The sequence below is a fragment of the Bos grunniens genome, chromosome 19, assembly GCF_055505025.1.
Source record: "Bos grunniens cultivar Pamir isolate PY7600 chromosome 19, Bosgru_T2T1.0, whole genome shotgun sequence".
NCBI lineage: Eukaryota > Metazoa > Chordata > Mammalia > Artiodactyla > Bovidae > Bos > Bos grunniens.
The window spans coordinates 21,008,509-21,031,635 of NC_141183.1; the positions used below are offsets into that span (position 1 = coordinate 21,008,509).

The window sequence follows — 23,127 nt, forward strand, 5'->3', positions numbered from 1 at the left end:
CCCTCCAGACTGCTTATAGCAGCAGCTGATAAGGGCAAGAGGCGGGGACCAGAGTTCTCCCCTGCTCCCGCTCCCAGTAATTGTTGTCCTGGCTTTCCCCAAGACAAGTTCTTTAGTCTTCGGAGAGGCACTGCAAGTATTGGGGTGGGGAAGAGGGGTGGAGTGTGGCGCCCTTAAAAACCACAGAAAAGGGAGCAGACTGCAGGTTACCGCACCAGCTATGCAGGAGGAAAGGAACAAGAGAACTCCAGCTGTCCCCATGACCCAGGAGCCTTACCAGCAAATTTACGAAAAAAAAAATATTTTATTCAAAAACTGTTTACACAAATGTGTAGCCTATGTACAAAGTACAAAAGAATCCTGCTTCTTGTCCCCACCTTCCTTGAGAGATGTTTCAACTTGGGACCCCTTCCAGAACTCCGGCTGTCAGCTGCCCTGGGGCTGCCTGTGGGCGGCAGCTTCGGCGGGAGGGGCCTTCTCAGACCACAGTCAGTTATGCAACCGCGAAGAGGCCCTATTCCAAGTTCCCCCTCCCAGCAGAGTGGACCGCCATCAGCTTTTACCCCTCCCTCCTCCAGACTCCACGGGCGCACAGCAAGTCGCTGGGGCTGCCTCTTGCTGCAGGTTTTTTCCAGGAGAGGGGATCAACCCTGCGCCCTGGACCTCTCTCCCCCTCCCCCAACTTCTTCCATAGTGAGCAAGGTTGGAGACAGAGGCAAGGAAAGGCTGGGGCCAGATGGAGGGAATGGGATTGGGGTCGGGGGAATGAAGAGCAGGAATGTGGGCAGCAGCATTATACACATGAAGCCGGACCCCCCTAGCTGGGGGCCAAGAGGCCAGGGAACTCCAGGCCCGAGGCAAAAGACCCCTTTCTGCTGTGTTTAGGGACATAACCACAGCCTAGACAAGCTCTCAGTTCACAAAAACTCTGGAGTCCCTATTCAGGAGATAAAGTATAAAATATCACTCATCACCTCCCTCCTGAGGGGAAGAAGCAAAAGACCAACACTGTACCAGAGCAGATCCACGCACACAACTGAGAGGCGAAGCTGCTAGCTAACTCAGGAATAAAACTTGAGCTTAGAGAAATTACCTGTCTCCTTTCCCTTCGCAAATAATTCCATTCAAACAGCTGCTGAGCAGACTAAGGCTCTGGCAGGAATAGGTCTGCCTGCCTGGCGTACCTGTGACCACAGAAGCGGCTTGGTCTCTCTCCACAGACAGACCCACTGAGCTCTTGGAATGCCTTCATCTGAAGAAGAACAAGGCAGCCACACACCTAAGACTGCGGAGGCGAGGTGGGCACACCTCATACACAAACGCGCGCACATCTACATGTGTACATGGGCTGCCTGCAAAGGCATCAGTATGCACAGAGATACAAATACAAAATCACAATGAATAGGACCCTGCACACTGGGGATTGTTTCCACAGAGGAGTGCAGTGTTCGAACAAACATTCAGGACAGCGAGCCTCTGCCGGGGGTAAAGAGACCAGTGGGCGGGGGGAGAGAGGGCTCCAGACTGTCCATTGGGCGGCGGAGGAGTTCTTCCACGTGCCGGGCCACATCCATGGTCTCGTCCAGGTCGAATTCTCCATCCTGGTCGAGCACCGGGTCAGGGCTGGGAGGGGGAGAGGGGTATCAGAGGGAGCTGGCCTGCCGCAGAGCCCCAGGCTCCTGGGGGACAGCGCCCAGCCTGATCCCTGTTCAGTCTCATGGGAACAGGACCTGCTCTGGCTAGATGCCCGCACCACCAAGCTGAATCAGTCAGTCACTAGTTTGTCGGAAGACACCCCGGTTCTAGTCTCATCACTCACAAGCTCACTGAGGGATCTCAGGGAATTCATTTCCCCTGTCCCTGCCCTCCTCTGTAAAAACAGGTGGTTGGGTGAAGGAGCTCTGCCCATGAGATCTCAGGCACCAGACACTGAGCACCTATGAAGGCCTGGGCCTTTCAACCACGTTATGCCAATCCCCACAGCCACTGAGGAAGAAACTGAGGCTCAACCATGTTAGGAAGCTTGTTCAGAGCCACCTGGTAGGCAGGTGGAGTCAGGACTGGAATTCCAGTTTTGTGACTCCCAAGCCTGTGGTCATCCCATGGCAGTAGGCCACCCTTGGCTGGAAAGAGAATGAATCTTCTTCTCTGGGAACTTCAGAGAGGAGAGACATGTCCTGTTCCAACACAACTCCTAAGAACCACCACCACCCAGAGATACTCTGTATCAAGCCATTACAACAGCCTTACCTGGGCTAAATGCGTTACCTGCAGTCTCTTGCTTGAGCCTGACCCCAGTCCCATGTGGTAGGTACTCTTGCCTCCATTTTACAGATAAGGAAACTGAGCATCAGAGAGGCTCCATAATTTCCCCAAGGTCACACAGCTACTCAGCACCAGAGCAAGGGTCCTGCTATTTCACAATGCTCTGTGCTCCTGGTTGGCTGATCTCATCCACCCTGCACCTGGGCATATACCCAAGCCCACCTGGCCTGGGTGGTCTCAGACGGAGAGGAGCTCTGGTGTCCTTGCCCATTAGCCCTCTGAGTTCCTCCCCCCGGAGCTGCATGAGAACACAACCTACTTCTGTGGGTACATGGAGCTGCATGAGAACACAACCTACTTCTGTGGGTACATGGAGCTGCATGAGAACACAACCTACTTCTGTGGGTACATGTTATAGTGAGGCTGGGGGCACACGGCTGGGGAAGGAGCCTGGTCCATGTAGGTGGCGTTGCTTCCAGCAGAGTCTGCAGAGGCGCTCACAAACCTGTGGGAGGAAGCGGAGCCTCAGCGGGGAGGGGCTCGGGGGCACCTTCGTGTCTTTCTCAGGTGTGGAAGGACAACTGGCCCCTGAGCCTAGGGCTCCGGTGCAGGGGCGGGGCCCTGGGTACCCGCCCCTTGTGACCACGCCCAGTTCCCCTCCCCAGGGCTGGGCCAAGTTGGGTGGGGGAGGGAATAGGAGGGGAGGCGGTGGGGGGTGAGGAGAGCCAGGTGGAGCCGCGGGGAGGAGAAAAGAGGCAGCAGGAGACCAGCGCTGGGCCCGGACACTCACTCAGGGACCACTTGCTTGATCTGTGGCTTCACGTATCCGTCCACTGCTTTAGCTGCCGAGGGTGGGGGGGTGGGGATGGTGATGAGAACCAAAGTCACTGAGAGCTCCCAGGGGAGTAGACACCGCCCTACGCAGTCGGCCCCCCCTCCCCCCACTCCCCACAATGCCACGGGGCTCATCAGGGATAAGATTTCCCACAGACCCATTGAACACCTGCTGACAGTCACCAGGTGACCCCCCAGACCTCTGGTTTCAGTCTCATCCCATGTCCCGCTTCCTTTCCTGGCCCTTGGCTTCCTCTCTCCCCGTCCCCACCCCTGCCAAGGAAACAGAGTCCACACCGAGGAACAAACCCAACCAAAGGAGTGGGGCCAGGTTGAAGAGAAAAAAACCTGTCCATTTTGCTTCCTACCCTCAACTGTGAGGGCAGGTTTGAGGGTGGAGAGGGGTGAGAGCAGTTGATTAAGATGGAAGCCGTGCATTATCTGTGGGTCTGCGTGATCCTGCTCCTCCCCCTACACTGCAGCCGCCTCCTCCTCCAAGGGCGCAGAAGGGAGTCCACTCAGTGTTTGCTTTGCAGGGAAGAAAGCTAGGTCGGGGTTTCCGCTTCATGGGCCTGTTGCTTGTTCACAAAACCTAGGATGGCCCTGGGTGCACGGAGCCCTGAAATCCCCTCTGCGTGCCTTGTGCCATCCCACGGACCAGCCCTCACAGGGGAAATGGCCCCTGGGCTCTTCCTGGGGTGTACCCGCTGCTTAGCCCCGGGAGTGTGTTGGGAGGAGTGTTGGGCAGACGCACCAAGCACAGGAGTGTAGTACTTGGAGAAGACCTCATCCTTGGGCCGGTCGGGAAACACGTAGATGAGATAGTTCAGGTCCCCCAACCTGTCGGCCAGGGATCGGATGGAGAAATCCCGCGTGGTGAATGGCTTCAGATTCCACAGGTTACGGTCAGCTGTGAAAAGGCCAAGCTCATTTTCACAACCCACTGCCCACAGGAGGATTGGAGCTGTAGGGCTGGGGGCCAGGCTTGTGGAGACATCCAGGTAAAAGCCTGCACTGCTACCCCACCCCTGTTCTCAGCACAGGGCAAGGAAGTGACCATGGGCGAGCAGATACCAACAAGTCTGGGTCAGGACAAAGAAGGACTCGCTCAGCAGTTCTGGAGGCTGTGGGGGGTAGTGATGTTAGGTTCTCCCAAGAGGAAACCAATAGAGACTGGGTATTTGAACAACACTCCACCCACCCTCCAAGCTCAGTTCCCATCCTTCCCACTGGACCCCTTCTAAGGATACAGGCCTGATGGAGAATGGGAATGAGGAAACGAGAAACAGAGCCACTGGGGCGGGAGTGTGGGCAATGCAGGGAACTCACGAGAGTCAAACTTCCAGGCGATGGTGATGCCCCCAATTTCTGAGTCGCTGAAGCGCAACAAGAAGGTACCGTCGGGCTTGTTGATGAGCAGGTCATGGGCCTGTTGCTTGTTCACAAAACCTAGGATGGCCCTGGGTGCATGGAGCACACAGAGTCACTGCTGGGCCACCAGCCACTGTCCCCTGAGCCCCGACCTCCCACCCGCCGTGCCTCACCCGTCATTCCAATGGGGCTTGTGATGTTTCTTCAGCACCTCCATGACCCCGTCGAACCACTGCCAGAAGGTGTAGTTCCAGCCGGGCAAGTTCTCCTGAGGGTGCCCGGGAAAGCCCAGGTTAGGGCTTGTGTCCCCATCATCTCAGGTGGTCCAGGGAACACTTGGTGCCCCTGTGTCCTCACCCAGTGCCTGTGTGCCAAGTCGCTTCAATCGTGTCCAGCTCTTTGTGACCTTATGGACTATAGCCCACCAGCCTCCGGTCCATGAGATTTTCCAGGCAAGAATAGTGGAGTGGGTTGCCATGCCCTCCTCCAGGGGATCTTCCTAACCCAGGGATCGAACCCACGTCTCTTTTATCTCCTGCATTGGCAGGCAGGTTCTTTACCACTAGCGCTACCTGGGAAGCCCATCCTCTCAGACACAGGGATCTGGGACAATCCCATGGAGGGGGTCAAAGGTGCAAGAAACTGTCCAAGCTGGATGAGACCTCCAAAGTCATTCCTGCCCAACCCCTTCATTCTACAGATGGGAAAAGTGCGATGCAGAGAACGGAAGGGGCCTGGCAAATGAGGTAACATGTTGAGGACCAGAGCCCGGGGACCCTGACTTCCAGCTCTGGGTTCTTTCCAAAGTCTTGCCTCGGGTCTCATGGCTGTCTCCACTCCTTGGGGCACCAGCCCCCATCTCTCCTGGTTGTAGGAGAGGGGTCTGGGGGTGGAGGGGGCCCATGGACCAGGTGCCTGTCTGTGAGGTGGGGAGGGGTAGAGACAGTCCCAGGCAGGCAGCAGGCAATGCGTCCCTTACCCGGTTGAACTGGGACCAGGACACGGACATGCCGTTGTAGTCCTCGAGATGGCTGCTGCTGCTGTTGAACAGCTTCTGCGCCAGGAACACCAGGTTCTCCTTGGTCAGGCCCCGGTTGCTCTGCACCTCGGCCTTGAATTTCATGTTGAGCGCCTCGCACAGCTGCGGCCACAAGACTTTGTCGGGCACCGCAAACGGCACCCTGCCCTGAGAGGGAGAGAAGAAAAGGGAAAAGATTGAGGTAATAGGAGATATTTACACACACACACACACACACACACACAGATACCAAGAGGCAGAGGGGAGTGAGAAAGATCCAGGAAAGGAGACAAAAGCACAATGGAAAGAAACGGGGGGCAGGAGCAGAGGGACGGGTATATGGGGTAGAGACCCAGAACGGAGCCCTGGGAGCAGAGATCAGGGGCCAGATTCCAAGCACCAAGCTCACAGACCTAGGAAACCCCAGTCCCGTGACCTGGAGCCCAGACAGAGCTGAGGTCGTGCTGAGGGCAGGGCGCTCACACCAGCTGCCCCCTGACCACTGGTTTGGCCCAAGGGTGGGAGAAGACCACTCAGCAGGAGCCCTGGGGTTGGGGCTGGCCCTGGGAACCTCTGAGGGGCTGGGGCTGAGGTGGGGGTCCCACGGGGACTCACCGGCTCAGCAAAGGCATTGTCCCACAGCACCGTGGCAGTAGCATTGTGGTCCTGGCTGCCATGAACGATGACAACCACGGGAAGGGACAGGGTCTACGGGAATCCAGGGAATGAGGGATGAGGGCCTATGACCCTGGTCTTGCCCTCCACTTGGGGGAGGCACCTGACCGCCATTCCTCAAGCCCCTTCCAGCAAAACCAAAGCAGAAATAAACAAAAAACACAGCCCATTTCTTTTTGGCCATTGCCTCAATCCTGAGGGTGGGTGCCAGATTGCTGTCTGTGCTCAGTCACTCAGTCGTGTCCTACTCTTTGGGACCCCATGAACTCTAGCCCGCCAGGCTCCTCTGTCCATGGTGATTCTCCAGGTAAGAATACTGGAGTGGGTTAACTCACAGGGGATCTTCCCAACCTAGGGATCAAACCCAGGTCTCCCACATTGCAGGTGGATTCTTTGCCATCTGAGCCACCAGGGAAGCCCAGGTGCCAGATTACAATCTAGCAAATAAGCACCAGCAGAGTGAAATTAGGTTTTCTGAGAGCATCATGGGGTAACTGGACTGAGCGTATGCAAGGATTCCAGTCTCTGGCTTTCCCAAGTCAGCTGGGTGGCCTGCAGGGGACAGGGGAGCCAGGCCTCACCTTCACCTGGAACACAAGCTCATTGCTGCCAACACTGAATTGAGACTCAAACAGGACCGTGAACTTCTCTTCCGTCACAGACTCTGCACCTCGCCGGTCAGCTCGCTTGATCCTCTTGAGGGACTGCAGGGCGGGAGATCAAAAGGGGACGAGGAGAACGCGGCAGGTTATGAGGACTCAGGACTCAGCTCTGGACAGACCTCCCAGCTCGGGCCGGGCCCTGTCCTCACCATGTTTCTGAAGTGGGCGCTGAGGGTGCCTGTGGCCTGGTGATACTCCATCACACAGCAGTTGTTCAGGATCTCCCCGCTGCACTCACTGCCAAGCAGAGGGGAACCCGTCTCCGCTGGGCCCAGGCCCAGAGCACTGTCCTGTATGCACCCTGGGCCCCAGCTTCTCCAGAAGGCCCCACAGCAGCCCCTGACCCCTCCCCTAAGAGCGTTCCTCTGGGCTGTCTTTCCTCATCAACCTGAGAGCATCCGAGCAAAGCCCCAAGGGTGGGGCCAATGTTAAAGTTCCTTGGGCGTCAAGATTGACGTGGGGGCCTTTGGCAGCTTCTAGCCCACTTGACATAAAAATCATGACCTCAGCCTAACAAGATCCATGCCATCAACCCCTGCCCTGGCCTCACTGGGATCCCCTCCCCTCATTCAGAACAAGCAAGCCCACAGTATCTTGTCTGTTTGCTGAACACACAAGCTCAGTGCTGCCTGGGGACTTCTGTACTTGCCTTCCTGTTACATTCTTTTTTTAAGTAATGCATTTTGCACTTTACTATTTTTTAAATTTTTTAAAAAGTTCTGGCTGTACCCCGAGGCATATGGGACCTTAGTTTCCCAACCGGGGATCTAACCCATACCCCCTGTATTGGAAGGTGGAGTCTTAACCAGTGGACCACCAGGCAAATCCCCCTGTTGCATTCTTGACTTTCTCATTCAGGTCTCCACTCAAATAGATGCTCAGAAAGGCCCTCCTTGGCCATCCATGTGCTGTTGCAACATCTATCCAGGCGCTGTGATATTGCTTGGCTTTAATTTTCTGTCTAGACTCTATTGCCTTCTGACGCTGCCTGATTTTTAAGAGTATATGACTGTCTTGTTCCCAGCCCAAAGGCAGGCTCTAAGGGAGTGAGAACTATTCGTCATCTTCGTCATCCTAGCCCCAGAGCACACAGTGGGCCTCAGTACTCAGGACCCAGTCTCTCCCCTCACTCATTCCCGCCCTCCTTCACTCACTCCCACACCCTTCACGGGTGGCCTGGCCTAATCCCAGGACCTCACCCCGGGTTCTCCATCCACCACGCCCTTTGTCTGCTCCTCCTCCAGACAGGCCCGTGTTCTCTCTGCCCGAACGTCTGCCCTCTCCACGCCCGTTCACCATCTCCTAGTCACCCCGCAGCCTTGAAACTAGCTGTCATTCTGTCCCACCCCCTCCATGACCCACTTTCACGGTGCCCCAGTCGTCTCTCTTGTCACATGCCAGCAAGTAATCAATTCTCACATCTGCTGCCTGCTAGCCTAAAGGTTGGGCCGTGATGGAGCCAAGTTTGGTGTGGATCCCAGCACTGTGCCAGTGCTCAGCACAGATCCTGGGACACCCTAATAGTGAAGTCCTTGATTTGCTCTGTGTGCGAGGAGTACCCCCAGACAGACAGAGTCATCTGTCATTGCAATGCGAGACAAAGAGTGGGAGGCCCCATGTGTCCTCATCACCTGGGACCCCAGCTACAGAGCAGAGGCTGAGCTGGGGGAGGGCAGATGAAGGAGCGGGCAGCGTACTTGCGGGTGTTCTCGTTCTTGAGCAGTGACTTGGCCTGCTGCTCGCTGATGATGGTGGCCTTCACCTGGGGGGGGTTCATGTGCACGTTCAGCTTCCCGCCCACCAGCAGGCGCACGGTGGCCGCGAACTTGGTCTGGGTCTTCAGGACCTGAGGGGGCTGCTTCTCGATGATGAAGGTGCTGCGGAGACACAAGGGACAGGAGACACTTCAGGGGACAGGACTCTGGCCCCACCTTCCACGTGGGGAGGCTGCCTTGCACCAGGCTGAGCAGGTGAAGGGAGGGTTTGCGGACAGTCCACCCTCCCTGGGGCCACTGTGAGTCAGGGGAGCTGGCGGGAAGGGAGGCAGTGAAAGGAACTCAGCAGCTGAAAGGAGTTGCAGGAGACAAATGCCCGTGTAGTGTCCACGAGAAATACTGGGCGAGGTCGACAGCAAGAGGCCATAGCAACAGGGGATGGAGAGGGATGGGAGGAGGGTGTGAGGCAGAAACTGAAGGATTTAAGCCAGAGCTCCCCATCTGCAAAGACCCTGCTGCCCCCCACCCAGGGCAACCAGATGGGAGCGGGGCGTGGCCAGGAGTCACCTGGTCACCAGGGCTGAGATGATGTCAGTGATGGTGGCGTTGACCTCAGCCAGCATCTCCTCCACGGGGCCGGGGATGGGCAGCTGCTGGCAGAGGTGCTCGGCTCTGCGGATCTGCTGCCGGTTCTGCCAGATGATCTCCGCCAACTTCTCACACCTGAACCCGAGCCCCAGGGCCCAAGGGAAGGACACGGGCTTCACCCCCGTCCTCCAGGCCAGAAGCTGGCAGGCGCCCAGGCGGGGACAAGGCCCACACCCAGCTCCACCCCCAGGAAGGCCTGGCGCCCGAGCCACCTCGCCTGTGCACTGGGCACAGCAGAGATGCCCTGCCTTCCAAAAAAACCAGAGAAACACCCAGGAGGAGCGACACTGACTGGGGTCCAACCAGCCTGAGTGCCACTTTGCCACCTGGCCCCACCCCAGCATCCTCCCAGGGGAGGGGGCACAGAAAGGGACACCAGCGTCAGCATCAAACACACCACTGGTGGGATAAGACCCATGCCCAGACAGAGGGAGCCAGCTGCTCATGTAGACGTGGGCGCAAACAGCAGCTGGCAGCACCACTCTGCTGCCTGCCCCTCCCCGCCCCCCACCCCTGGTACCAGGACTGTAGCACATCCAGGCTGCCCTCGGGGGGCCCTCCGTTCCCCGCCAGCTGCTGCCGCCGCTTCCACTGGATCAGCTCGTCATCCAGGATGATGGTCTGCTGCTTCCGCAGCAGCTGCAGGGTCTTCTGGTGCTTCTCGGCCAGCTCCTGAGGGTCGGGCGGTGGCTCAGCCGGCCCTTCTGGGCTCTCAGAACAGCCCTGCAGGGCCTCCTCCTCCCAGACCGACTCTCCCCCTCAGGCCCCATGGGGAAGAAGGCCAGGGCCTCCTGCTCTGCTGGGTCCCGCTCTCCTCCTGGCTCTCTGCCTCCCTCAGGGTCCCCAGGACAGCTCAGGGTGTCACCGCCCCTGCGGGAGGGGAGGGACGCTGAGTCCACTCACCACGCGGTACTGCTGCAGCGTCTGGGCCTCGCGCTGCAGCCAGGCCTCCAGGGACACCTGCTTCTGCTGGAGGGCCGTCTCCCGGCTCAGTCGCTCCTGGGGGTTCAGCTGGGCCAGCTGGGCAAACTGAGCTGGAGGAGGGGACAGGACACCACAACCATGACCTCCCTGGTCCAGCCAGGAGCCCATCTGTTCTGGAGGCAAGACCCTCGAGGGGACATGTCTGACCAGCGGCCAGTCAGGTTCCACAGCAACGGGGCCCGTAGATGAGAAGACTCTGGCCCCTGTGGCCCGACTCTGAGCTCCTCTCAGGGAGTGGGGAGATGGAAGCCTGGGGGACAGCTGAGGAGAAGCCTGCCCTGGCCAACCCCCTACTTAGCCTGCCTCACCCAATGCATGGTCTGGCTTGGAGCCACCATGTCTGGTCTGAAGTGAACCCTGCCATTCACCAGGTGGTGAACTTGGGCAAGTCACCCCACTCTCCTATGCCTCAGTTTTCCCATCTGTAAAAGGGGAGCATCATGAGGCATCTACCTCAGTGGCTGCTGCTAAGTGATGAGACAGAAAATGCTCAGGAAGCTGCCCGGCACCATTGGCCCCAGAGGGAAGTCAGTTATGGTTAATGGGTTACATGAGGGGATGAAAGGCAGATGGAGCAGCTCTCAGCCCCAACCTCATGGGCACAGCCTCATGAGAAGCCTCTGGTCCGTGGGCTTTGTCCTGACTACCAGGCTTGGCAGCCTCTCCTCAGGGAAGGGGGTTTTCTTCAGGTGGTGAAGGTCCCTAACATGCTTAACCAGGTTGGTCACTGTGAGCTCAGCTAACCAACCGGAAATGAGACACAGAGAGAGTTGGGGCCACTGGGGACACAAAAGCAGTGAGATTCTCTCAGGAGAGAGAGGCAATTTCTCTCCACACCAGCTCTCAGGCCGCTCATCAATGGCAGGAATATGTAACCAGGCCTCACTGACTCCCTCTGCAAACAACCTGTGATGAAATACTTAAGACACAGGAAGTAGAGAGGATGATACAAGAAACACCTGTGTATCAAGAAGCCGCTTAAGAAATCAGGCACTTCCATGGTGAAGCACCCGTACCCCTCCCCTGCTGGTAACCCCATCCCTCCCTCCACAGGTAACCACTGTCCCCAGTGCTGGCATCTGACCCTCGCCAATGGCCTTTCTGAACATCCCAGGGACCTCACTGGGGCTGAGTCTAGAAGACGTGAGCGTCAGTCAGCAAGTCTTGGTCAAGCTCCTTGCAGGCCTCTGAGGGCCATGTCACATGGCCAAGACCCGGTCCTATGGACACACAGGGCTGGGACAGACTAAAGCAACTCTATTCAAGAGAACTTAGAAATATGGCTCCATTCTGACTGCAGGGGACTGAGCAGGCAAGGAATGGAGCAGAACGATCTGGACAGCCACTCGGAATCCTGTCACCCACAGGGAGACAGTGATAATCCCAACACTGGGACCTGGCTTCCTTATGCAAGTGACCCACTTAAGTCTCTCCTGGCAAATTGCAGAAGCTTCTGGGAAGGACGCCAGGAGACGTGAGGCAATTGTCTGCTCCACTGGAGGGAGCTGAGACTGCCCTCACACAAACAGATCAGTCATCTGTGTTTCTGATGGGTGCACCTGATAAATGAGACTGAACTGACATTGCATGATGGGGACAAACCCAACCTCACAAGTAGCAAACAGAAAACCCAAGAATAGGATCATCCATTCTGTCAGCCAGTCAATGGCCTTGGGTAGAAATAAGAGCCTGAATCTCCTATTCCCTAATCTTGGAAAAGGGCTGTCTTTTCTTTCACGTTAATCTGGGATGGATTCAGATGTAATGAAGACCTGCTTGAATCATCCCCCGCACTTTTATTCAATGCCTGCTAAGTCTCAGGCAATGCGTTAATCTCAAGATACAGAAAACACCCATAGGGTAGGGTAGGAGGAAAGCTTAAATGGTTAATGTTAAAGCAGCATCTTTAAAAATTTAAAGAATTAAAAGGAAGAACAGAGGAACAAAAAACCAAAAAGGGACAAAACAAAATAAATATTAAAATGTGGACCTCAGTAGACGGGTATTTAACATTACATTAAATATTAATAAACTGAACACCTCAATTAAAAGCAAAGATTTTCAGAATAAATACAAAAAGACTCAATTATGTGCTGTCTACATTTCAAATTTTAAAAAGCATGAATAAAAAACTGGAACTAGAACTGCCATATGACCCAGCAATCCCACTGCTGGGCATACACACCTAGGAAATCAGAATTGAAAGAGACACGTGTACCCCATTGTTCATCGCAGCACTGTTTATAATAGCCAGGACATGGAAGCAACCTAGATGTCCATCAGCAGATGAATGGATAAGAAAGCTGTGGTACATATACACAATGGAATATTACTCAGCTGTTAAAAAGAATGCATTTGAATCAGTTCTAATAAGGTGAATGAAACTGGAGCCTATTATACAGAGTGAAGTAAGTCAGAATGAAAAACACCAATACAGTATACTAATGAATTTAGAAAGATGGTAATGATGACCCTATATGCGAGACAGCAAAAGAGACACAGATGTATAGAACAGTCTTTTGGACTCTGTGGGAGAAGGCGAGGGTGGGATGATTTGAGAGAATAGCATTGAAACACCTATATTATCATATGTGAAACAGATCGCCAGTCCAGGTTTGATGCATGAGACAGGATGCTCAGAGCTGGTGCACTGGGATGACCCTGAGGGATGGGATGGGGAAGGAGGTGGGAGGGGGGTTCAGGATGGGGAACACATGTATACCCATGGCTGATTCATGTCAATGTATGGCAAAAACCACTACAATACTGTAAAGTAATTAGCCTCCAATTAAAATAAATAAATTAATTTAAAAATAAAAAATAAATAAAAAGCATGAAAAAATACATTGTGTTAATACAGAATAAAAGGCTGGAGGCATTATATTTGACCCCAGACAAAGAGGGATACCAGAGATCAAGAAAGCTATTCCATAATTATTAAGGGGTCAATCAATCAGAAAGACATACTAATTATAAATAACTATAAACATATATGCTTCCCTGGTGGCTCAGACAGTAAAGAATCTGCCTGCAATGTGGGAGACCTGGGTTCGATCTGATCTGGTCCAGCATCTGGGAAGATCCCCAGGAGGAGGGCCTAGCAACCTACTCCAGTATTCTTGCCTGGAGAATCCCCACAGACAGAGGAGCCTGGCAGACTACAGATCATGAGGTCACAAAGAATTGGAGATGACTGGGAGACTAAAAGTGAAAGTGAGTGAGCTCGCTCAGTCGTGTCCGACTCTGTGCGACCCCATGGACTGTAGCCTACCAGGCTGCTCCATCCATGGGATTCTCCAGGCAAGAATACTGGAGTGGGGTGCCATTTCCTTCTCCAGGGGATCTCCCTGACCCAGGGAATCGACTGAGCGACTAAGCATGGCATAAATGTATATGCATCAAATAATAAAGCTTCAAAAAACATAAAGGAAATATCTACATAAGTAATCGGAGAATTACACAATACAGTAGATCTTGCTACCTCTCTATCTATAGGAGCAATTAGGCAAAAATAAATCAATAAAGACATGTATCAGTGGTTCCTAAAGTGTGAGCCAGGGACCCCTGAAGGTTTCCTAAAACCCTTATAGGAGGTCCACAAAGCCAGAACTATTTTCATAAAATCGTGACTTTATTATTATTTTTTTAATCATAAGACTTTATTTGCCTTTTTTTCTTTTATTCACTTATAAGTATACAGCAGAGTTTTCTAGAGGCTATAAGATATGTGATATTACAACAGATTGAAAGCCAGATCCAGCTATCTCCGACTAAGCCTAACATTAAAAATATTTGTAAAAATGTAAAAAACAATGCCACTCTACTCACTAAATTATGTTTGGAAAATATAGATGTTATTGGTTTCTCAGTTTGTTTGTTTTTTTACTTCATTATGTTAGCATTATATACAATGTTAAATACATTAACATTATTGAATTTATTATTGCTACTTTTAAATGAAACAACTTCAGAACATACATTCTTTTCAAGACCACAAAATACATTCATCAAGATAGAGCACACGCCGGGGCACAGAACAAGTCTTCATAAATTTAAGAGAGGAGATCATATGCATATGTTCTCTGACAACAATAGACCTCAGCCACGAAATGAAATCAATAATGGTATGACATCTAGAAAAAACTCAAATATTTGGAAATTAAACAATATACGTCTAAATAGTGTATGGGTAAAATAAACAGAAGAGAAATTAGAAAATATTTCAAATTGAATGATAATGGTATACAGCATATCCAAGATGATGAGATGCAGCTGAAGCATTAATGAGAGGGAAATCAGTAGCTCTGAATATATACATTAGAAAAAAGAAGGGTCTAAAATCAATGACCTGAGGTTCTACCTTAAGAAGTCAGAAAAATAAGAACAAGGAAAAGGTGGCTTCCTGTTCTCACTTAGATGGGGGTGATACAGCTCTGGGGTCAATTTGAAGTGGAGGAAGATGAGTCATGTTTCAAGGCTCTTCAAAGTGTACCGTAAGGACACTTAGTGGGGTTAATTCCTTCTGGGTTAATTTTTCCCCCACACCCTAATCATGGCAGCTACTAGAAAATTATAGACCTGGGAGACAGCAGAGTTTTCCACTGTCGCATCCTCCTCCCATCTTTACCTCCTATTAGTGAAGCTCAAGAAGGGGCATTCCTGGGGTTCCACCTCTCCCCAGCCTGGTTCAACCAGGGGACTCCCAACCTAGGTTTTCCCTCTGATTGGGGAACACTGTCCACATTCATTCATTCTTTCACCGAGATACAAAATACTGGTTAATAAAATATAGGGATTTTATGAATATCTCTAGTTAACATCCAGTTCTGCAACTTACAAGAAGCCCAGGCCAAATTGCATGTTCTCTTTGAACATCAGTTTTATTATTTGCAAAACAGGAATAAAGAATACTGAAGTGGGGAGCCATTCCCTTCTCCAGGGAATCTTCCTGACCCAGGAACCGAACCTGGGTCTCCTGCATTGCAGGCAGATTCTTTACTATCTGAGCCACCAGGGAAACCCCACTTAATTCTTAGGGCTATGGTAAAAGTTGTGTTGAATAACACAGTCGTATTGAGTAAAGGTTGTATTGAATAAGGGTTTAGCCTGGAGCCTGGCCCACAGCAGGGGCTCCATCACTGGAGCCGTTACTTGTCCCAAGCTTTGGGTAAGGCTCTGGGGAGACAGACATGGACCCAGCCCCAACCCTGCAGGAATTCACAAAGTGGTCTCACTCTGGTCCTCCAGACATGCACTGCCCTCCCACACCAGGCTCACCCTGGATCCTCAGGCTCTCCTGATACTGGATGATGAAATACTCTTGAGTCTGCTGCAGCTTCTTCAGCTCATTCTCTGTGTCCTGCGTGACCAGTCGCAGTTCCTCAAATGTCTGGTTGATCTGAAGGTGTTTCTGGGACATGGCATCAACCAGGATCCCAGCAGAAGAACTACCCTGGAGACATATCAGGGGAGGGTGCAGGCAGCAGTGAGCTGGGCAGTGAGGATGGGAGAAAAACCTCAGGCCTTGGGGAACACCAATACTACAGACCCCAGACACCAAATCTAGAATAAGAAGGAAGGGTACTTTGAGTCAGAAGAAGAGTCATTTGCCAAAATAGGGGTGTAGGGGGTAAAGGATGAGAAATAGGTGACCTGGCAGACTCTGGTAGAAACTTCTGTTGCAGTTCTGACCTCCATCTGAGTACCCCACACAAGGTCCATTTGAGTTCTCTCTGGAGAGACTAGAACCCAACCTATCCCAGGAGTTACCTGAGTTTTCCTACTAAGGATGATGGCCCCTCATTTCAGTCATTCACTGACCCCATGCCATGATGCTAGATGCTGGGGACATGATGGGGAACAAAGCCATGTGAACATATGTTCTGTGTCCTCACTAAGACCTCAGGACTGAGGGAAGAGTGTGAACTGCTCGTGGGTGGAGTCCTGAAGACCCCCAAATGAAGGTACAAGGAGGCATCAACAAAGGCTTTGTGGATCCAGCCATTCAGCTAATCTGGTTGGATCTATTCCTTCAACCAAGTGCTGTTCTTGTTTTTATTTTACTTACTTATTTTGGGCTGTGCTGGGTCTTTGTTACTGCTCACGGGCTGGCTACTCTCTAGCTGTGGTGCTCATTGCAGTGGCTTCTCTTGTTGCAGAGCACAGGCTCTAGAGCTCAATAGTTGTGTCCCACGGGCTTAGGTGCACCATGGCATTTGGAATCTTCCGGCACCAGGAATTGAACCCATGTCCCCGCCATGGGCAGGCAGATTCTTAAGCACTGGGCTCCCAGGGCAGTCCTCAACCAAATTTTTAGGGCCTCTCCAGTAAACTGCTCTCAGAATAAAACCCAAACTCCCTTCACAGCCTCCACGGCCCTAGCCAGGAGCCTCTGCCTACCCCACCCCCAGCTCCCTTGTTGCTAAACCACACTGGCCACTTTCTGTTCCTTGGATACGCAGGGAGTTCCTGCCTCAGGGCCTTTGCATGTTTTGTTCCATTACCCTGGAACATTCTGGCACTAAATCCTCCTGAGGCTGGCACTTCCACTGGCACCTTTTCAGAGTGACCTCTTCTGAAGAGTTACATTAAAATAGGACTGCCCTACTGAACGTGTCATGTTCCTGCATGTTCTTTCTTGTCTGCCTCTCTGCACTAGAAAGTGAGCTCCCTAAGGACCAAGACTTTGTCCCATTTGGTGCACAACAAAATCCTCAAGGCCCAGAACGTCAGAGGTGTCCAAGAACAGCTTGATGACTGGAGGACTATTTTTCCCCCAAACATAACAGCACCTGCCTTGTAGGCAGGTATTTCTTAACTGGAACCGGACTCATTCCTACGTTTACAGATAGCTCTGTAATTGCACCAAGTCAAGAATTGTACCAGTTAACCCTCTGTGACCTGGCTTCTGCCCAGTCGGCTCCCTTCTTCCCAGTATCACTAAACACTTAAAATTCTTCAAATGTCATAAGATGGCTTGTGCCTTCCTGCCCTCATATATACTGTTGCTATTTATTTATTTTGCATTTTCTTTATTTCTATTTTTGGCTGCACCTTGTGGTATGTGGTATCTTAATTCCCCGACCAGGGATCAAACCCATGCCTCCTGCAGTGGAAGGTGGGGCCTTAACCACTGGACCACCAGGGAAATCCTACTGCTGCTATTTTTCACTAGAAAACTCATTCCACCTTCTTCCTCCCTCTTTCCTCATTACAGTCAGGCATCTTTTTCCTCTGGACACCCTCCCCCCTACTGGCCAGCCTGCCCCAATCTGAGTTGGGTCCTTTTTCCATATAGGCTGACTTAGCACTCAGCAGAGTCCTAAAGAATCTATCACAGCCCGAATCCCTTTTAGGTGGAAGCCAGGACTTTATCTGTTTCTCCCATCCTAGTCCAGTGTCAGACGCACAGCAGGACCTCGATAAATGTTTACTGAATGACCTCTCAAATTCTTGATATCAGTGTCCACCACAAGTAAATAATAACTATGACTTCACTTCAGGCATTATTCTGTGGTCATTACCTAAGGGATATCATTTAATGAAATTCATTTTGCTTTACTGCGGATAATGTACCATTTGCACCACTGTCCAAGCATATGTCCGAGATCTTTATGATTTCAGAACCTGGGGAATAGGTCCCTGCTCTGCCTCCCTGGGCCTTGCTTGTCTGAGCTTGCCCAGGTTAATTCTTCTGACACAGACCTCCATTTCTCCTCATAGACCCCGCCAGAGGATATTTCTTCTTTTGCCCCGGCCTCATTTATTCAATGACAAATCTTTTCCCTAGTGATTTGTAATGCCATCTCTGACATAGATTGAGTTTCCAGATGTGTATATGTTTTTAGGGCTTCCTCTTCTTCATTTGTATATATCTGTTCTTTGCTCTGGGCTTCCCAGGTGGCTCAGTGGTAAAGAATCCACCTGCCAAGGCAGGGGACACAAGAGATGTGGGTTTGATCTCTGGGTTGGGAAGATCCCCTGGAGTAGAAAATGGCAACCTGCTCCAGTATTCTTGCCTGGAAAATTCCACAGACAGAGGAGCTTGGCAGGCTACAGTCCCCAGGGCTGCAGAGAGTCAGACACGACTGAACGATTAAACACACAGCACACATCCTTTGCCCACATGGTATCTCATTTAATCCTCGAAATAGCCCTATAGAGTAGATACTGTGACTGCCCTCATTTATAATAGGAAAAAATCGGAGGCTCAGAGAGGTGAAGTAACTTGCTCAAGTCGCACAGCTAGTAAATAGAGCCAGGGAGTGGGGGCTCTGTGTGTGTGCGGGGTCAATCTAAACCTGCATGTAATATGGCCTCTCACACTTGCCTGTGTATTTTATTTCTTTGGTGCTCTCTCTTGCCAGTATTTATAAAACAGAGCTGTGTCTGGAGAGGAGAGCAGGTGAAAGGACTTCTCAAAATCTTTCCCCAAACCCATGGGACACTCACATTGTTGGCTTCTCGGACCAGCCTCTGTTCATTGTACAGAATATGGCGAATGCAGCGCACCAGCTCCATGGGGCAGCGGTCGTACGTGTTCTGAAAGAATCCAACAGTGGCTACCAAAGGCCACCCTCTGCTCCCACCATGCCCACTGCAGTGCCACCCACTCCTTCCTCTCCTCCAGCCTATGCCTCAGCTTCCACTCGGAAGCCTCAGGAACTGCCACCAGAACCTCTATCTCTCCTTGACTTGATTTCCCCTCCCAGATCTTCATATTCGGTTCACACTGCATTAGAAAGCCACAGGTTACAAAGTACTTCCAATCTGCCATCTCCTTTGACTTGTGCATCATAGAAACCCTATAACACAAGCAGAAACCATTATCCTCATTTCACAGATGAGAATACTGATGCTCAGAGAGATTGAGTACTTGTCCAAAGGCAAACAAGTGAGTGAGCAGATGACTCAAGACTCGGGGCATCTAATGCCAAGGTCAAGGTACTTTCCATTATAGTCCTGGCCCTGGGTTCCTATTTTACTTCCCTTCCCACACCCCCCACAGCCCAGGTTTCTTCTGTTTCCTGCCTCCTTTGGGATGGACTTTTTATTTCCTTGGCACCCTGCTGCTTGTATTCAAGAAGGCTCTCTAAAACTTCAAGTGAGTTCCAATAAATGCTCATCTATGATTACCATCCACATCCCTTTCCTATTTCCACAAAAATTTCCTCTTTCCCCTTTACTCCTTCCTCCCACACCCTCACCTTACATTAAACCCTTAATTCAAGGCTCCAGGACAACGCTGCTCCTCTCGCTCGCCACTTGCCCCAAGAGAGCTGTCTGGTTGCCCCATCCCCTCCTTTCTAGAATCTGTCGGTGTTCGTTTCTCTCACAACAGAATTTTGACTCAGGCTACTCCCATCCCTTCTGCCTGATCTACCCAGAAAGTGCTTTCACCCATCCCCCTTCTCTTGGGGACAAACATGCCCCGTCTCTTACTTTGTCATAGGCTAAGGGAATCTGACAGGTCTGATTTAGAAAGAGGGGGTGGGGGAAATTGAAGCACAGATAAGCTCAGGGTCATACAGTGAGTCAGTGGCCAAACCAGGAAAAAACCCAGGGGTTCTGGTGCTGGAAAGAGAAGGCCGACACTGTTTCCCTGCAGACGGCTTGCAGCTCACGCCCACCTGGAGCTGCGTGGCATAGTGCCCCAGCTTGATCTTCAGAAGGAACCCGTCTTCCCCGACTTGGTGCTCTGCCTTCTTCTGCAACTCCTGCACCAGGCCCTCCAGGAGCTGGGTGGCCTGGGCCCGGTCCTGGGGATTGTCCAGGTCGATGGCATCCCTTAGCGCAAGGCAGGAGAGAGAAACCTGCTATGGTGCCTCCTCGGATGAGGAGGTCAGGTACCAGGAAGGACGGGAAAATCCCAGGCTCCTGCCCACAAGACTTGCTCCCTGCAGCTCCACAGGCATCAGAATCTAGAAACATCCCCTCTCCCCTCCCAGACTCCCATTTCCCTGTTCCCCTTTCCCTGGGACACCACCCCTTCCACACAGTGAGGGACAGCCAGGATCAGAATCTCCCCAAACCACCAAGAGGAGACGTAAAGGCCAAGGGGCCTTGATGGTTAGCGACCAGCAGGGCAAGGCGCCGGGCAGGGGCACCTACCACGGCTGGCTCTCAATCCACTGTGCCAAGTAATGCCGGACCTCGATGGGGAAGTGCTGCCCGTATAGCACCTGCATCTGGCGCAGGGCATCTCCCTGCAGCTGCTGGGCCTGGATCCAGCCCGCCATGTCCGTTCACCTAGGGCGAGCAGAGCGCTGAGGAGGTGCCTTCTCGTCACAGGCGTGGACTGGGCCTGCCCCTGGCCCTGCCGTGCCCACCCATCCCTGGACCGCGGTCAGGCCAGGCCCCTCCCCTCCCACAGACACGCTTTCCTGTGCGGGAAGAAAGACGGTGAGGAGGGGAAGGCCGTCCTTCCCTCCAGCGAGGAACCCGCTGAGGCTTGGGGAGGGGCTCCCGAAAGTCAGGTGCCCTCCCCTTCTTCCTCTCCCCTCGCCCCACCGGGGCTTCCCGGGGTGGGGGTGGGGGGAACAGCTAGAAACTGAAAGAGAAACTTGATGGCGGAGGCCCTCGGGCCCTCTGGGGAGGACTGCAAACACCCCCTACCCTGCTTCGAACCCCGAGTCTCAGTTTCTGGGAACGCGGGGATATTCCAGCCCAAAGCTAGGGCAAGGCCACCGAAGGTTTCCCCTGGACGGCTCGGCCACCGCTGGCACGTGGCTGGGGTGTTTAGGAGGGAGGGCTGGGGAGACAAGACACTCCCTCTCTCGGGCTGCGCCCCCCGCACCTCGCTGTGCCCCGACGTCTCCCACTGTCCAGTCCGACAGCGCCCCCTGCCCACCGAGGGCGAGGACGGCGCCCACCCTCGGCCTCCTCCCTCCATCCGCGTCCCGCGTCCCTAGTCCACGCGGCGCCGAAACTCCCCCTGGGTTCCAGGGACCGTCCCCAGCGCCCCTCCGTCTGTCGGGCTCCGGGGCCTGCGGGGCGAGGACCTGGGCGGCAGCAGCAGCAGCAGCAGCAGCAGCAGGGTGCCCCCTCTGGGCGCGCGTCGCCGGGGGCGCGCTGCCGGGGCCACCCACCTGGTCGTGCCGGGCGGTCCGGCGACTGGGCCGGCGCTCGCTCCCGGCCGGGGCTCCTGGCGGCGGCGGCGGCGGCGGCTGTTACTACAGGAAGGAGCCGAGAGCAGCGATTTCCTCCTCAAAGGTCAGCTGCCTCTGACAGACCATACACAGCGCGCGAGCTCTCGCCAACACCCCTCCCAGCCTCGGTCGCTCTCTCCCCGCCTCCGCCCTCGGTGGCTGGCTCCCCGGCGAGAGCACGGCTGCGAGGCGGGGCGGCGCCAAGCGCAGGGGGCTGCTCCGACGGCGGGGTCCCCCGGGAGTCCCAGCCGGCCCTCGCCGGCGACCCCGCGGAGCTGCCGCAGACCGTGCTGGGCAAGAGGGGCGGGAGTGGCTGGAGGATGGGAGTGGGAGGGCTGGGAAATCCCGGGCTCTGGAAATCCCAGCGCGGGGCCTCAGTTTTCTCATCTGTCAAAAGGGAGGAGGAAAGGGTTGGAGCAGCTGGAGATGCGGGCGTTTGTCATCTTCTGAGCCTCTAGATTTAAGAAGTCTAACGTGTGTGTGTGTGTGCGCGCGCACGCGTGTGGGTTGGGGACACAGCTTTTGTGATCTCAGAGGCAAAGCCGTATTGAGGGGAAGGCCTGGGGATTCCAGAGATTGCCAGCTCACCTAGAGGCCCCCCTGCCCTGCCCCTCCTTCCACGACTTTTCTGTGCACTCCCCTGCGCAGCAGAAACAGGAAAGAACCTTGGCAGTCAAATGTTTCAAGCCCTGGAAATTTTGCAGATGAGAAATGGAGTCCAGAGGGGTGAGGGGGCCTTGCCTAGGGTCCCACAGTGGGCAGAGGGCCAAGTCGGCAAACCATGGTCCATACAGGATCCTACCTGTCCATTCACTCCCAACCCAGTCACATCCGAGGCTGGTCCTATCTTCAGAAAGTCCAGGGAGAGGTGACGCGAATGCTCACAAGCTCACCACTGCCTACAGGCCTTGCCGGAATAGGCAGCACCTTCTCCAAGCCTTGCCTGGGTCACAGCCCCCTCCCCAAGAGCCCCCTGGGGGAGTTGGGCAAGGCTGCCCTGGAAGTCTTCCATTCCCTTTCCCCAGCTTCCCTCTCCTCTGGGTCCTCCCCTCTGCCTGGCAGCTGGTATTGGCAGCACCAAGGGAGGGGCCCTTCTGGCTGCCCACTCACAGCTGGCTGGGCCAAGACCTGCTATCCTGGGGGCAATCATTCTCCTCTCCCTCCCTCCCTAATTCCTTCTTGGATTTGCCCTTTTATCTCCATTCCCTCCCACACCCCCACACCCCATCTTCTTACCACTCACTACTTCCCCACTTTCATTCTTTTATTTCAGGAAAAAAACCCAAAGTTTAAAGCTGCCAAAGCTGGATCACCTCCCCCCGACCCACTTGCATGTGTAGTCACAGTCTCTGTTGGCAGGATCACAAGGAAAGGAATCGAAAACTGTGAAGGGGTTCAAGGGAGGGGGCAAACCTTGCTCTAGGGAGGAGGAAACACAATGCCTCTCTCTCTCTCTCTCCTTCCCCTACTCTGTGCAAAGGGTTAAGCAGGGGAGGGTCCGACACACAGCTAAGGGGTCACCTGGAGTGATTGCCAAGTGTCAGAGCTGGAAACAACCGTAATGATGATTTTACAAATGGGGAAACAGAGGCCGGAGAGGGGAAGTGACTTGGTCAGTGTCACAAGGGCTGTCGGTGGCAGATTCAAACCCATCACCACACAGTGGGTGGGTCCGAGGTGGCACCTGTGCCCTCTAGCCTCTTACTGTGAGCAGGTCAGTCAGTGGGAGCAGATCCTTTGGGCTTCCAAGTCTTCTGAGCCACATCTAGAAGACAGAGGACAACCCTTGCCAGACACCAGCATCTGGG

The 23,127-nt window shown here is 53.6% G+C and overlaps 2 protein-coding genes across 2 annotated transcripts in view; one reads left to right on the top strand and one right to left on the bottom strand.

Annotated features, from left to right (window-relative positions):
* Positions 1–284: 284 nt before the first annotated feature.
* Positions 285–21,357, bottom strand: LOC147351585 (signal transducer and activator of transcription 5A). Its single transcript, XM_086357643.1, has 19 exons — positions 21,260–21,357; positions 20,283–20,420; positions 19,802–19,958; positions 18,624–18,713; positions 15,450–15,624; positions 10,092–10,222; positions 9,709–9,860; positions 9,108–9,263; positions 8,523–8,702; positions 6,975–7,062; positions 6,745–6,867; positions 6,104–6,196; positions 5,450–5,656; positions 4,644–4,738; positions 4,429–4,559; positions 3,854–4,009; positions 3,056–3,107; positions 2,663–2,770; positions 285–1,623 (listed from the first exon to the last, which is right to left on the bottom strand). The coding sequence occupies exons 2-19, from the start codon at positions 20,408–20,410 to the stop codon at positions 1,461–1,463; spliced, it is 2,385 nt and encodes a 794-aa protein (XP_086213769.1). The 5' UTR covers positions 20,411–20,420; positions 21,260–21,357; the 3' UTR covers positions 285–1,460.
* LOC147351586 (signal transducer and activator of transcription 5B) overlaps positions 21,295–23,127 on the top strand; it is a 76,471-nt gene continuing 74,638 nt past the window's right edge. The window contains exon 1 of the mRNA XM_086357655.1: positions 21,295–21,383. The gene's annotated coding sequence lies outside the window, so the exon portion shown is untranslated. The remainder of the gene's footprint in view (positions 21,384–23,127) is intronic.